Source organism: Budorcas taxicolor, chromosome 18, assembly GCF_023091745.1.
Source record: "Budorcas taxicolor isolate Tak-1 chromosome 18, Takin1.1, whole genome shotgun sequence".
Classification (NCBI taxonomy): domain Eukaryota; kingdom Metazoa; phylum Chordata; class Mammalia; order Artiodactyla; family Bovidae; genus Budorcas; species Budorcas taxicolor.
Window position 1 is genome coordinate 48,747,126 of NC_068927.1, and position 17,111 is coordinate 48,764,236.

At 36.9% G+C, this 17,111-nt stretch overlaps 1 protein-coding gene across 1 annotated transcript in view; it reads right to left on the bottom strand.

Annotated features, from left to right (window-relative positions):
* The window catches only part of LOC128063941 (uncharacterized), a 211,251-nt gene that overhangs the window by 71,249 nt on the left and 122,891 nt on the right, over positions 1-17,111 (bottom strand). Inside the window, 1 exon segment of the mRNA XM_052656771.1 lies at positions 3,241-4,887. Within this exon segment, the coding sequence (XP_052512731.1) occupies positions 3,241-4,887 (1,647 nt within the window).

Consider the following 17,111-nt stretch of genomic DNA (forward strand, 5'->3'; position numbering starts at 1 on the left):
AACCGTTCAACTTCAGCTTCTTCAGCGTTACTGGTTGGGGCATAAACTTGGATTACTGTGATATTGAATGGAAACGAACAGAGATCATTTTGTCGTTTTTGAGATTGCATCCAAGTACTGCATTTCGGACTCTTGTTGACCATGATGGTTACCCCATTTCTTCTGAGGGATTCCTGCCCGCAGTAGATATAATGGTCATCTGAGTTAAATTCACCCATTCCAGTCCATTTTAGTTCACTGATTCCTAGAATATCGACGTTCACTCTTGCCATCTCCTGTTTGACCACTTCCCATTTGCCTTGATTCATGGACCTAACATGCCAGGTTCCTATGCAGTATTGCTCTTTACAGCATTGGACCTTTCTTTTACCACCAGTCACATCCACAACTGGGTATTGTTTTTGCTTTGGCTCCATCCCTTCATTCTTTCTGGAGTTATTTCTCCACTGATCTCCAGTAGCATATGGGCACCTACTGACCTGGGGAGTTCCTCTTTCAGTATCTTATCATTTTGCCTTTTCATACTGTTCATGGGATTCTCAAAGCAAGAATACTGAAGTGGTTTGCCATTCCCTTCTCCAGTGGACCACATTGTCAGACCTCTCCACCATGGGCATGGCTTAGTTTCATTGAATTAGACAAGGCTGTGGTCCTAGTGTGATTAGATTGACTAGCTTTCTGTGAGTATGGTTTCAGTGTGTCTGCCCTCTGATGCCCTCTTGCAACACCTACCGTCTTACTTGGGTTTCTCTTACCTTGGACATGTGGTATCTCTTCACAGCTACTCCAGCAAAGTGTAGCCACTGCTCCTTACCTTGGACAAGGGGTATCTCCTCACTGCCGCCCCTCCTGACCTTGAATGTGGAATAGCTCCTCTAGGCCCTCCTGCGCCCGCGCAGCCACTGCTCCTTGGACGTGGAGTTGCTCCTTTTGGCTGCTCCTGTGCTATTGCAGCCTGGCACTCTCGGCCACTGCTTCTGACCTCGGACGCAGGGTAGCTCCTCTCGGCTGCTGCCACTGACCTTGGATGTGGGGTAGCTCCTCCTGGCCGCCGCCTCTGACCTCGGTTGTGGGGTAGCTCCTCTCGGCCATTCCTGTGCCATCGCAGCCTGGCACTTTCGGCTGCTGCCCCAGACCTCGGACGTGGAGTAGCTCCTCTTGCCCGCGCTTTCACTTTCATTCTTTCATATAGCAACAAATATTATCATATTCCTCCCAACTCCTTTTGAATGACCCCATCCAATACCATTTATTCTAACATACTCTACAATTTATTATTCCATCTCCTTCTGCTAGAATTCTCATTAATATATCCTAAACAGCTATGGCAGTAGCTGGAATGTTATAAATATGACTAATTTTAAAATGACAGGCTTGAGTGGGGAAATATTTTAAAGTCTTTGAAGGAGACTCAGTGTGTTTCCATGGATGGGGCAATGGTTTCATTTTTTTGTTCAGACTGCTATTGAAGACCACTCTAAAGTGGCTTCAGTCAGGAGTAGAGAATCAATTTTGTTATTTTGAATCCCACAAGTTCCAAAATTAAGAAGTTACCATTAACCTGGATTGAGCACCTGCAGGCCTGAGACAGCATCTCTTAATAAAGCAATATTGCTTTCAATCTCTGCTAGCAGTCTCTCTCTAGCTAATTCTACACTAAGCTTATGTCTTTCACAGGATATTACTGAAAGAAAGCAGCAAAAAATATCCAACACACACACACTCTGAGTCACTTCTACCATTCATTTCCTCTAACATTAAAGCCTTAATTGGTACAAGACCTTTCTTGTAAGATGACTGGTCATTTCAGTTCTCTAGCAGAATTGAGCATATATCCTCATTCCCCATCACCTAAGTTAATGCCATATTTGAGATTTCTTTTACCCACAGTATTCCACTTTCAGGTACAAACTTTTATATCCATTATAATTTTTAGTGTCAATAACAAAATGACAACAGCATCAACAAACAAGTTTAATTTTATATAAAGAAATACAGAAGGCAGGCAGACCCAAAATGGTGTGGCTGTTCCATAAAATCAACGTAAGTGCAGACATGTTCTGTAATCCTGCTCCATCATCCTTAATACTCAATACCATTCTCAAAGTTCCTACAAAATTGCCAGAGCTGCAGATTTAAATATCCACATTGTAGGTAGTGAAACAAAAAAGTGCAAAAAAGGAAATTATTTCTTAAATGTCCTATTCAGACAAACACTTCTTCCAGCTTATAGATCTGCAAGGGAGGCTGAGAATGTTTTTCAGCCAAGAATTCTATTACTGAAGAAAAAAGAATGAATTTCAGATAGAGAAATAGTCTCTGATACAGATTCACATCATTTTTAATTGCAAAATAGCCTATAATATCAGTTTTTTTAGTTTAACTCAAAAGCTGTGCATTCAAATTTTTGAAAATTTCTTAGTAGAAAGGTTTATTTTGGCTATCCTTTTTTTTTTCCTTTCTAAGTAACACTCGTACTTAGTGGTCAGAGATGGCAGAAAATAAGAGCTTTTGGACTTTTGTTACAATTCCAATCTCTTCAACGATTCACTGATTAAATCTACAGGGTTCTTTTTTACATTATGAATTTCCTCTTACAGCATAGGGGACAAAATGTGAATGAAAGCATTCTCATATTCATTACAGCATACAGTGCCCTCCTCTCAAATTATCAAGGTTCAGTGCTAATGAAAGATTTCTCAATATTCATTATATTCATAAATGTCTTCTCGTGCAAATTCTCTAAAATAACACCAGTAATAATGATAGCTAATATCTGTAATATGCTGTGTTGAAGGCACTGGTCTAAGAACCTTGCATTTAATAACATATAATACTTCTGAGAATCTTATAAGGAAGGCATTCTTCTTAGGTCTATCTGATAATTGTGTAAACCAAAGCAGCAGTTAATTATCATGTTAAACATCACAAAGGAAAGCAACTGAAAGAGTCAAGATAATTTTGAAAAAGACATATGTCTATGGCTAAAAGTCTTCCTATATTTACATGAACAGAATTATTGTCTATTATAATTTGTTAAAGTTGAGGTTTCCAGTAATGACAGGTTTTTCTACATGGATTACATTAGCACTATCTTTCCCCCATACAAATTCACTGATTCTGAACTTTATGAAGCAAATGTGTTTACATGTTCACATTTTAAGAATTCTTTGATGATAATGAATGACCAGAGAAGGCTCTCTATATTAATTACAAGCATCAGGTAATTCATATATAAACTTGTGAGCCATGACTGAAGTCTATCCCACATTCCTTATATTCAAAAGATTTCTCACTGATATGAATTCTTTGATGTTGAGTTAGTTGTGAACCACGAGTAAAGGCCTTCCCACATTCCCGACACTGATACGGTTTCTCACCAGTATGAACCCTCTGATGTCGAGAAAGATGTGAGCTTTGAGTAAAGGCTTTTCTACACTCTTTGCATTCATAGGGTTTCTCACCAGTATGGATTCTCTGATGTAGAGTAAGTTGAGAACCGTGACTAAAGGCCTTCCCACATTCCTTGCATCCATAGGGTTTTTCTCCAGTGTGAATTCGCTGATGTTGAGTAAGTTGTGAACCACGAATGAAGGCCTTCCCACATTCCTTGCACTGATATGGTTTCTCACCTGTATGAATTCTCTGGTGCTGTATAAGTAGTAAGCCACGAGCAAAGGCCTTCCCACATTCATTACATACATAGGGTTTCTCACCAGTATGAAGTCTCTGATGCTGAGAAAGATGTGAACTCTGTGTAAAGGCCATTCTACATTCTTTACATTCATAGGGCTTCTCGCCAGTATGAATTCTCTGATGTTGCGTAAGCTGTGAGCCACGAATAAAAGACTTCCCACATTCCTTACACTCATAGGGTTTCTCACCAGTGTGAATTCTCTCATGCTGAGTAAGTTCTGAGCCACGACTAAAGGTCTTTCCACATTCCTTACACTCATAGGGTTTTTCACCAGTGTGAATCCTTTGATGTCGGGTAAGGAGGGAGCCACGATTAAAGGCCTTTCCACATTCCTTACACTGATAGGGTTTCTCACCAGTATGAATTCTCTGATGTTGAGTAAGTTGTGAGCCATGACTAAAGGTCTTTCCACATTCCTTACATTCATAGGGCTTCTCATTGGTATGAATTCTCTGGTGTTGAGTAAGTTGTGAGCCACGGATAAAGGCCTTCCCACATTCTTCACATTTATAGGGTTTTTCACCAGTATGAATCCTCTGATGTTGCATAAGTAATGAGCCACGAATAAAGGCCTTTCCACACTCCTGACATTCATATGGCTTTTCCCCATTATGTATTTTCTGATGTTGAGAAAGTTGTGAGCCACAAATAAAAGCTTTGCCACATTCCTTACATTCATAGGGTTTTTCACCAGTATGAATTCTCTTATGAAGAATAAGTTGTGAGAGTTGTGTAAAGACCTTCCTACATTCTTTACATTCATAGAGTTTCTCACCAGTATGAAGTCTCTGGTGCAGAGTAAGTTGTGAGTTCTGAGTAAAGGCCTTCCCACATTCTTTACATTCATAAGGTTTCTCCCCAGTATGGACTTTTTGATGTCGGGTGAGTTGTGAGCTTCGAATAAAGGCTTTCCCACATTCTTCACATTTATATGGTTTTTCACCAGTATGAATTCTATGATGTAAAATAAGTTGGGAGCTCTGAGTAAAGGCCTTTCCACATTCCTTGCATGCATAGGGTTTCTCACCAGTATGAAGTCTCTGATGAAGACTGAGCTGTGAATCACGACTAAAGGCCTTCCCACATTGCTTACATTCATAGGGTTTTTCACCAGTATGAATACTCTGATGTTGAGTTAGGTGTGAGGCTCGTCTAAAGGCCTTCCCACATTCCTTACATTTATAAGGTTTCTCAGTAGAATGACACCTGGGATGTTGAGATAAATAAGCATGCTGGTTGAAAATAGACATTTTATCATATATGATCATTCCTTGACTGAAATATTCCTGATTTTCTTGTTGCTTTTCCAATGTGCCTTTGACTTCCAAATAATCTCTGGAACTGGAGTTCTCAAGATCACAGTTTTCAAGTCCGGCACTCATTTCCCATTGGGATAATTCTGTTTCATAAATGTCTTTTTTTGGAGATAAGAGCTTGTTTGCCCCCCTCGAGGGCAAGTCTGAAAGGTAAGAGAAAATTTTCTGCTGTCATTTCAAAAGAACTTCCATAGTAGAAAAGACTGTATATGAAAAAATATATATGAAAATAATATCCATAGGAAATAACCTCAGTGTTTTTCAAATATTGTGTACTACTTACCTTTCCCATAAGAACCTGATATATATTTAGTTTCATAAAACAATGCCTATTCTGTTTTCTATTCTCTTCTACACTACACTATTTTAGTCATCTTTTTCCTCTCCACTCCACCTTCTCTCACACACAGAGTCAAAAACCACTAAACTGATTTCATGCCACAGTAACGTGTTGCTGGGGCTTCCCTAATGGCCCATCTGCCAATGCAGGAGATGTGGGTTCTATCCCTGGGTCAGGAAGATCCCCTGGAAGTTGAATTAATTACAAATGGCCAATGAGTTCATCAATCATGCCTATGTAATGAAGCCTTCATGAAAAACCCTAACAGAAGGGAAGGGATTCAGAGAGCTTCTGAGTCAGTGAATACACTGAAGTGCTAAAAGGGTGGTATACCTGGAGAGGGTATGGAAGCTCTGCAACTCTTCTCCATACCTTCCTATGGTATAAGCCTTACAGTTGGCATGTGTTTTGTTTTGTTTTTTCCTTTTCTGTAATGCAAGAGTATGAGTTAAACTTTGATTGTCAAGGCATTCATTTCAAGCATGTCTGGACCAATAAACATGCTGCCAGCCACACAACTAGGTAAAGAGGCAGGGTGAGTCAGGCTGCATCCCCACAGTAAGCTCCTTTGTTTTAGAGATCTTAGTTGATTTCAATAACTGACCATCTGGGCCACTTGTTTTTTTATCTTCCTACGCTTTACACTCCCAATTCCACCTTTTAAATTCACTAATGAGTGGGCCTATGAAACCTTTAATCCCAGTTAAAGCAGAACCCCAGGCTCACACACATGCCTGTGGACTGGCTCTCTTTTTCTCTCCTGCATTCTCTCTTCCCTAACAACCTCGCTGTATGGCCTCAGATGAGCTGTGTAATTTCCAGGTCCTGTAAGTAAATAAACTTCTTTTTTCTCAGTTTTCCTGATACATACTACTGAAACATACTTGCAATCATTGTAAGAACTACAAGGGCTAATCTGGCCACAGTATTGATTACTGATAGGCTGATTCCAGCATAAACAGTAAAAACTATGCATTTCTTTCATTTAGCTGCTACTGAGTTGTATCCTTTATAATAAGCTGCTAAGTGTCAATGTTTCTCTAAGATCTGTGAACCATTCTAGCAAATTATTGAACCTGAGATTTATAGCCACTGAGAAACCCTGATTTACAGCCAGTCAGTCAGAAGTACCTGTGACAACTTGGAACTTGGAATTGTCATCTGAAGTGGTGGTCAATCTCATTGGACTGAGCCCTTAACTTGTGGTGTCTGTACTACTCTGGGGAGTCAGTGTCAGAACTGAGTTAAACTGCAGAATACCCAGTTGGTATCCACCAAGAACTAGAGAATTGCTTGGTATGGGAAAATCCACACATCTAGGATCAAAAGTGTTGTGTAAGTAGAAGGGAACAGTATCTTTCCCCCTTTTAGGACCTAATATAAACAGACAAGAAATAAAGGCAGAGAAGACTGGAACATAAGATGGGTAGATGGGTAAAACTGATGACATGTTAACACATTACAATAAAATTAGAAATTACAAAAGCATGCAAAAAATATTTACTGTAACTAAGATACTTCCATATAATGATTATCATAAAAGGAAAATGAAAGAAAAGTAAAACCCACAATTTAAAACTACCAAGAGCAACCTTGTGTGAAATCCCATGAGATTCAGCTAATGTACCACAGAAAACTTATAGCCTTAAATCCATTTAATAGAAGATAAGAAATAGTTAAAAACAAGAGAATTAAAGTTCAACTCAAGGAGAGAGAGAAATAAAACAATTAGCTATCTAAAAATCAATAAACAAGTAAACTAGAATGCAGAAAGAATAGAAGTGGCTAGCAAAACTACAAGTTAATTATTTGCAAATACCAATACATGATATAGAACTTTGACATGTAGGAAAAAAATCAGATTGGGCACAAATCCAAAAAACTGGAAAAGAAAAGACCTTAAGTCCCCCAAATCCAAAGGAATTAAAAAGTGCTTATGACAAAAAAACTATATACAACTCAATAGTAAATTATAAAAATGATGAAATGGATGAAAATAATTTTTAAATGACTCATGAAGATAGAAAATATGAATATACATCAATAACCACATTAGAATTTAAAATTTGAGTTCAATGTCTATCCTCCTAAAAGGCAATAGATACTGATGACTGACAGTATTATTGACAAGATCACATATAACTGTTCTTGAACATATAAAAATATAGAAATCCACCCAAGTCATTTTACAAAGTTAAATGAACTCAGGTAAGAAAACTGGACAAAGAAAACTCAGGAAAACCAATCCAATTTCACAAATAAACATAGGTAAATTTTTTAAAGTAAACTATTAGCGGACAGATAATCTAGCTGTGTATTTAAGGACTAATACATCATTATCAAATAAAGTTTATCCTACAAACGCAGAAATAGTTCAACATCAGAAAATGTATTTTAAGACTGTATTTAAACCTCTAAGACCAAATGGCTCTTCCTTAACCTAATTAAGGGTATTTACCAGAAACCTACATAAACATATTTAATAGAAAATTTTTAAATTAAACATTAGAAGCACCCTCAATTAGTTTGAAAAACAAAAATAACTTTTAAAAATGTAATATACTCAAATACTCAGCTCCTTCTACTGATTAGTTTTCTTTTAATGATACATATAGAAAAGAAAAGGATCATACATTATAGGTGGAGAGCAAATTATCAACCTAGAAATCCAAAATGATCCACTGAAAAACTATTAGATATTTCTGTAAGGTTACTATCAATTTACAGACATGAATATTTCACTCTATCTATGTATGTGTATTTATATCTACGAATTTTTTCACAGAACAAAATATTTCTATTTATAATATGAACAAAATTTATGAAGTACTAAGGAAATTACTTATCAAGAAATGTGCAAGATCTTTTAAAAAGGCAATGAAACTTTACAGAGGACATAAAAAGAAAGTAGATATAGTATGTTCAAAGGTAGAAGGATTCAATACTGCAAGTATATGAACAGTGGTCAGATTTCCCCAAAACACCAAGAAATGCTAGGTAATATACCACAAAATATTACAAGTATTCCTTTTACAAGTATTCCACAGTTTAAAAAAAAGTAAAGTGAAAGTGAAGTCACTCAGTCATGTCCGACTCTTTGCGACCCCATGGACTGTAGCCTACCAGGCTCCTCTGTCCATGGGATTTTCCAAGCAGTAGTACTGGAGTAGATTGCCATTTCCTTCTCCAGGGGATCTTCCCGACCCAGGGATCGAACCTGGGTCTCCTGCATTATAGACAGAGGCTTTACTGTCTGAGCCACCAGGGAAGTCCTCAAAAAAAAAAAAAAAGGTAAAGCAGATCCAAAGGGGGCAAAATGAAGAGATCATCAGAAGCCAGAGGTTAGCATGCTCTGCAGTCACAGCTACCCTCGGGACATTTGCTGACTTCACTTGCCTAAATGTCTGTATCTTAACGGTACAGAAAAAACCCAAGAGACAAAAAGGTCAAGGATTGGCACTGCTTCTCTTCACAAAATCAAAACTGTCCAAGGCCTACAGAGAAAGGAAAGGAAAAAGATCCATCTGACCTCAAAGGAAAATGACAAGGAACATTTTTATCTTGCCCTAGAATCTCTAACAAATGAAGAAAAAATACTATGGATAATTCATTACACAAGAGCCCCCATGCTTGCAAGAAACTGAAGAATTAGACTGGTTTCCCAGGAACTGTAATTATTGAATGATACATGTAACATAAATGCTTGAAATATATAAAAATACAAAATCAAAATGAGAGGAAGAGAATATATAGAAGAAACAAAAACATCTAAAGGAGAGGGAAAATAACAAAGTTCTAGAAATAAAGAAAACAATATAATCAATTATATTAAGATCTTAAGAAAATATCTTAAAACAGAGAGAAAATACAGGTTACTTACAAAAGGAACAACAATGAGACAGATGGCAGACTTCTCAAGAGCAACAACAGAAGCCAGAAGACAGTGGAATAATATCTTCAGAGTGCTGAGAAAAAAATAATTGTCAGCATATAATTCTATACCCACTTAAATCATCAGGTAAAAATAAAGGTGAAGCAAAAAATATAAAATGAAGAGTATTTACTAATAATTGGTCTTGCCTAATGTATTTAATGATAAATAAAACAATCCCAGTAGGAAGGTATGATGGAAAAGGAACAGTGTGCAAATAAAAGAATAATCATGTAAATAAATCTACAACCAAATACTACCACTACAAAACAAAATTAATGCCCACTGTGGGGGGTTAAAGGAAACAATTAAAATGTTAGTCAACAATAACATATCAGATAGGAAAGATTAATCAAAATGAAAGTATTCTAACATTCTTTATATTGTCCTGGGAGAAGGAAGATATTGTCACTTTTCTTAAGGATGTATTCGTTAAGTGACACAAACAATAATGGTAATGACTAAATGACCAAAACAGACAGAAATACTCCCAAAATATTTAAACTCATGTCATTCAATTTTTTATCTACAAATTGACATGTATTTTTATGTAATGATTATCCAGTGTTCATCAAAGTGTAGAAAAAGAGTACAGTCACACACTGCTGGTACAATCCCAATAAGAATTTTGTGAAAATGAAATGTGTATTTGACATAAACATGTCAATTTCACCTTTTTATAAATCTCTACTCACTGCCACAGCAGCCACCAATTCATTTCAAGGTAAATAACAAACACCCTCTTCCAACAACACAAGAGAAGACTCTACACATGGACACCACCAGATGGTAAACACGGGAATCAGACTGATTATATTCTTTGCAGCCAAAGATGGAGAAGCTCTATACAGTCAGCAAAAACAAGACCAGGAGCTGACTGTGACTCAGATCATGAACTCCTTATTGCCAAACTCAGATTAAAATTGAAGAAAGTGGGGAAAACCACTAAACCATTCAGGTATGACCTAAATCAAATCCCTTATGATTATACAGTAGAAGTGAGAAATAGATTTAAGGAACTAGATCTGATAGAGAGTGCCTAATGAACTATGGACAGAGGTTCGTGACATTGTACAGGAGACAGGGATCAAGACCATCCCCATGGGAAAAAAATGCAAAAAAAAGCAAAATGGCTGTCTGAGGAGGCGTTACAAATAGCTGTGAAAAGAAGAGAAGTGAAAAGCAAAAGAGAAAAGGAAAGGTATACCCATTTGAATGCAGAGTTCCAAAGAATAGAAAGGAGAGATAAGAAAGCCTTTCTCAGCAATCAATGCAAAGAAATAGAGGAAAACAATAGAATGGGAAAGACTAGAGATCTCAAGAAAATTAGAGATACCAAGGGAACATTTCATGCAAAGATGGGCTCAATAAAGGACAGAAATGGTATGGACCTAACAGAAGCAGAAGATATAAGGAAGAGGTGGCAAGACTACACGGAAGAACTATACAAAAAAGATCTTCATGAGCGAAATAATCACGATGGTATGATCACTCACCTAGAGCCAGACATCCTGGGATGTGAAGTCAAGTGGGCCTTAGGAAGTATCACTACAAACAAAGCTAGTGGAGGAGATGGAATTCCAGCTGAGCTATTAAAAATCCTAAAAGATGATGCTTTTAAACTGCTGCACTCAATATGCCAGCAAATTTGGAAAACTGAGCAGTGGCCACGGGACTGGAAAAGGTCAGTTTTCATTCCAATCCCAAAGAAAGGGATTGCACTCATCTCACACGCTACTAAAGTAATACTCAAAATTCTCCAAGCCAGGCTTCAACAATACGTGAACCATGAACTTCCACATGTTCAAGCTGGTTTTAGAAAAGGCAGAGGAACCAGAGATCAAATTACCAACATTCACTGGATCATCGAAAAAGCAAGAGTTACAGAAGAACATCTATCTGCTTTATTGACTATGCCAAAGCCTTTGACTGTGTGAATCACCACAAACTGTGGACAATTCTGAAAGAGATGGGAATACCAGACCACCTGGCCTGCCTCTTGAGAAACCTATATGCAGGTCAGGAAGCAACAGTTAGAACTGGACATGGAACAACAGACTGGTTCCAAATAGGAAAAGGAGTACGTCAAGGCTGTATATTGTCACCCTCCTTATTTAACTTATATGCAGAGTACATCATGAGAAACGCTGGGCTAGCTGAAGCACAAGCTGGAATCAAGACTGCCGGGAGAAATATGAATAATCTCAGATATGCAGATGACACCATCCTTATGGCAGAAAGTGAAGAAGAACTAAAGAGCCTTTTGATAAACGTGAAAGAGGACAGTGAAAAAGTTGGCTTAAAGCTCAACATTCAGAAAATGAAGATCATGGCATCTGGTCACATCACTTCATGGCAATTAGATGGGGAAACAGTGGCTGACTTTATTTTGGGGGGCTCCAAAATCACTGCAGATGGTGACTGCAGTCATGAAATTAAAAGACGCTTATTTTTTGGAAGAAAAGTTATGACCATCCTAGACAGCATATTTAAAAGCAGAGACATTACTTTGTCAACAAAGGTCGGTCTAGTCAATGCTATGGTTTTTCCAGTAGTCATGTATGGATGTGAGAGTTGGACTGTAAAGAAAGCTGAGTACCGAAGAACTGATGCTTTTGAACTGAGGAAGACTCTTTGAAAGTCCCTTGGACTGCAAGGAGATCCAACCAGTCCGTTCTAAAGGAAATCAGTCCTGGGTGTTCACTGGAAGGACTGATGTTGAAGCTGAAACTCAATATTTTGGCCACCTGATGTGAAGAGCTGACTCATTTGAAAGAGCCTGATGCTGGGAAAGATTGAAGGTGTGAGGAGAAGGGGACAACAGAGGATGAGATGCTTGCATAGCATCACCGACTCGACGGACATGAGTTTTGGTAAACTCCAGGAATTGGTGATGGACAGGGAGGCCTGGCGTGCTGTGGTTCATGGGGTCACAAAGAGTCGGACACGACTGAGTGACTGAACTGAACTGAACAATCCTTTATATCTGTGGTTTTGGCCTCGGTATGAGAGTGAGGCATATAGTTTATCACAAGACCTCTGCAAAGCAGTATGCAAACCAAATATTGTATGTGGAAAGAATAACTATGTTTTATTATTAATTAAAAGTTAATATGTAGTAAAATATTTAACTTCCTTTAAAATGTAAAATTTTTCAAATATTACAATTACTGAAAACTACAAAACTGCATCTGCATTAAAATGAATAAAGTGCATGTGATAAAAAATTAAAGATAACCAGTAAGAGCATATAAATGGTATATGTCTTCCAAACTAAAGAAGGGAGGAAATGGACCTAAAAAAATAACTCTACCCATCCCAATTAAGGAAAGATTTTAAAAGGAATCAAAGAAGATCAAGAGATTAAGCCAAGGGAATTCCCTGCTAGTCCAGTGGTTAAAACTCTGTGCTCTCACTGTAGAGGGCACAGGTTTAATCCCTGCTGGAAACCTAAGACCTTGCATGCCACACACTCAAAAAAAAAAAAAAGTAAACCTAAAGCATTAAAACAGGAGAGAAATAAACCCAAACATATTCATATTGACAGTAACAGTTAAATTTAAAAGATAAATTCTCAGATAATATCATATTAATTACCAAACATGTCAGAACATTTACTTGAACAACCTAAGGAACCTTCAAAAAAATAATATCGGTGTCCTGTATTCATTGATTTAATTGGTCTGGGGTGTGGCTTTGGACCTGAAATTTTAAAAGGAACCCTGCTATTTCCAAAGTATATGTAAGTTTGGAAATAATTTCTATATAGTTTTCCAAAGTGGTTATGCCAACTGATACCAATGTCAGTAAGGTATAGAACTCTTAAAAGAAACAGATCTACTCATGTATAATTCATATACCTACAGTTCATTCATTTAGGATACATGCAACTCAACAGTTTTTACTATATTCAGAGTTGTGTGTGCAACAATCATCACAATCAAATTTTATAACATTTTTATCACTTCAATAAGAAACCCCATATCAATTAGCAGCCATTTTCAACTTCCCCATTTTCATTTTTCTATCCACCCTCACCTCCCAGCCCCCACCCCAGGGCTGGGCAACCACTAATACACTTTCTCTCTCTATGGATTTGTCTACTGTGGACATTTCATTTAACTGCAATCATATAAATAGTCTTTGTGTCTGGCTTCTTTCATTTAGCATATTTTCAAGGTTCATCCATGTTGTATGTATCACAACTTTATTCTTTTTTAATTGCTGACTAATACTCCATTATAAGGATATATCAGTTTTACTCATCCATTCAGCTGACAGACATTTGGGTCATTTCCATTTTTTTTTCCTATTGTGAATAATGAGGTATATAATACTTCTGCCTTAAATAGTTGTAAACACTTGATACTGTCATACTTCTTAATTTCTGCCAATCTAGTGTGTGTGAAACAATTATCTCACTGGTTTTAATCTGCATTTCTGGACTGCTAATGAGGTTAAAGTTTTTTATGATTATTGGCTATTTGCATTCCCTTTTCCTTGAACTGTCTATAAATGTCTTTTACCTTTTTCTTAACCATCTATACAAGATTTTTATATTCCACATACTAATTTAATTCTTCTGAATATGCATTGCAAGTATCTTCACCAAATTCAAGGCTTATCTTTTATGTCTTTTTATAACGAGAATAATTTCCATGCAAATTATCAATCTTAGAATGATTATATTTTTTAAAAGAACTAAACAGAACATTTAGAAATATTCAATTTGGTTCTCCTCCAAATCTGTTCCTTTATAAAAACCTTTTATTGCTTGTCATTTTTGTGATTCAGTTTATTTCTTCGAATATTTCACCACTAGTTTATACTTACATTTAAAAATTCCAATATGTGAAATCATTTGCCACATAATCTGTTGTTTCCTTAGATTATCTATCACTCACCTGTGACCTGTTTCCTTGTGAGTTTGATGATATTTGTGAGCTCATCTTTTGTTGATCTTAATTTGTGAGAATTTTAAAGCCCTCTTACTTTGCCTCAGAGACAATATGCATTTGCTTCGGCCAGGATTCAGAGGGCATCAACTTAGAGAATAAAATGTCAACTCTTTTTTTTCTATTCTTTAACTATATTTCTTATTACTCTGTCGTTCACTTTTCTTGAGATAAATGTTTTCCTATTCTTCCTACAAATTTAATGCCCACCCCAAGCCCTTTATACTTACTATTAATACTCCATCTACTTGGAATACTGTTCTCCCTGACTCACAGCCTTATTTAGGTAAAGTCTTTCTTCAAGTATTACTTTCTTAGAGAGGTTTTTCCAAAATCTACCTAAAATAATGCACCCCTCCAATTGCCATTTAGTTATTTGTCTATTCTACTTTACCTTTATTCATACTCTTTATTGGTACCTGCAATTGCTATATTAAATAAATATATGTACACATACATGCACACACATACACACATATTTTTATTTCCTTATTGTTTTGTATTTCTCCCACAAGAATGTATGTTTCAGCAGAATAGGTCCTTGTTTAGATCATTATTTCTCCAGTGCCTACTACAATCATTGGCAGAGAACAGACTTCCCAATAAATAAATATATTTTGAATAAACAAACATATTTTTTGAAATGGAGACAATAAATCTAAATACAGAAAAGTCTGGAAAGTAACTGACCCTCAAATTTATATAAAAGGGTTGTTATGGGGCGGGAGAAGGGGAGGGAAGAGGCAAGAGACAATTATATGCTAGTGACTTGAAGAGTCCAAGGACTAAAGTCATTATTTAGGTAGGAAAATCAGTTATCAAAGTTCTCATTGATATAGGCTCTGTTCCTTATTTTGCTATAGGAAAAAAAATCAACTTTCTTCGACAATCACAGGTTCTTCCTGAGCTAACTTCCAATAAAAGGCAGTTCTAGTATATTCATTCTTTGTAAAATACACAATTCTTAAAATATGATATTCAACTACAGAACACAAATAAGACAATTTTTTTGTAATGAACTGTGTTTACTTGAATAGTTAGTAAAATGCATTGATCCTCTGACTCACTATATTAATTATAAGCTCTTATATTGTCAGAAAAACCATACATTCCTGCACCTATTTAAAAAACATTTAGAGTTGCTTTGGTAGATCTAAATTGTAACAATGAATCATAGCTTGCTTTTTCAGGCAATACTGCAAGTGTCCCAGAATTCATTTCTCTCCCCTGATCATCAGGGAAGACAGGAAGGAAGACAGAAGGAAGATAAGCAATTATATTTAAGGATTGAGGAGATAAATGTGCCCAATTAAACTATGGATGGAGGTTCATGACACTGTACAGGAGACAGCAATCAAGACTATCCCCAAGAAAAAGAAATGCAAAAAAGCAAAATTGCTGTCTAAGGAGGCCTTACAAATAGCTGTGAAAAGAAAAGCAAAAAGCAAAGGAGAAAAGGAAAGATATACTCACTTGAATGCAGAGTTCCAACTCACCTGAATGCAGAGTTTCAAAGAATAACAAGGAGAGATAAGAAAGCCTTCCTCAGTAATCAGTGCAAAGAAATAGAGGAAAACAATACAATAGGAAAGACTAGAGATCTCTTCAAGAAAATTAGATACCAAAGGAACAATTCATGCAAAGATGGGCTCGATAAAGGACAGAAATGGTATGGACCTAACAGAAGCAGAAGATATTAAGAAGAGGTGGCAAGAATACACAGAAGAACTATACAAAAAAGATCTTCATGACCCAGATAATCATGATGGTGTGACTACTCACCTAGAGCCAGACATCCTGGAATGTGAAGTCAAGTGGGCCTTAGGAAGTATCACTACAAACAAAGCTAGTGGAGGTGATGGAATTCCAGTTGAGCTATTTAAAATCCTAAAAGATGATGCTGTGAAAGTGCTGCACTCAATATGTCAGCAAATTTGGAAAACTGAGCAGTGGCCACAGGACTGGAAAAGGTCAGTTTTCATTCCAATCCCAAAGAAAAGAAATGCCAAAGAATGCTCAAACTACTTACAATTGCACTCATCTCACACACTAGTAAAGTAATGCTCAAAATTCTCCAAGCCAGGCTTCAACAATACATGAACCATGAACTTCCACATGTTCAAGATGGATTTAGAAAAGGCAGAGGAACCAGAGATCAAATTGCCAACATCTGCTGGATCATGGAAAAAGCAAGAGAGTTCCAGAAAAACATCTATTTCTGCTTTACTGACTATGCCAAAACCTTTGACTGTGTGGATCACCACAAACGGTGGAAAATTCTAAAAGAGACAGGAATACCAGACCACCTGACCTTCCTCTTCAGAAACCTATATGCAGGTCAGGAAGCAACAGTTAGAACTGGACATGGAACAACAGACTGGTTCCAAATAGGAAAAGGAGTACATCAAGGATGTATATTGTCACCCTGCTTATTTAACTTATATGCAGAGTACATCACGAGAAATGCTGGGCTAGCTGAAGCACAAGCTGGAATCAATATTGCCGGGAGAAATATGAATAATCTCATATATGCAGATAACACCACCCTTATGGTAGAAAGTGAAGAAGAAGTAAAGAGCCTCTTGATGAATGTGAAAGAGGAGAGTGAAAAAGTTGGCTTAAAGCTCAACATTCAGAAAACGAAGATCATGGCATCTGGTCCCATCACTTCATGGCAATTAGATGGGGAAACAGTGGAAACAGTGGCTGACTTTATTTTGGGGGGCTCCAAAATCACTGCAGATGGTGACTGTAGCCATAAAATGAAAAGACCACAGTCCTTGGAAGAAAAGTTATGACCAACCTAGACAGCATATTAAAAAGAAGAGACATTACTTTGCCAACAAAGGTCAGTCTAGTCAAGGCAATGGTT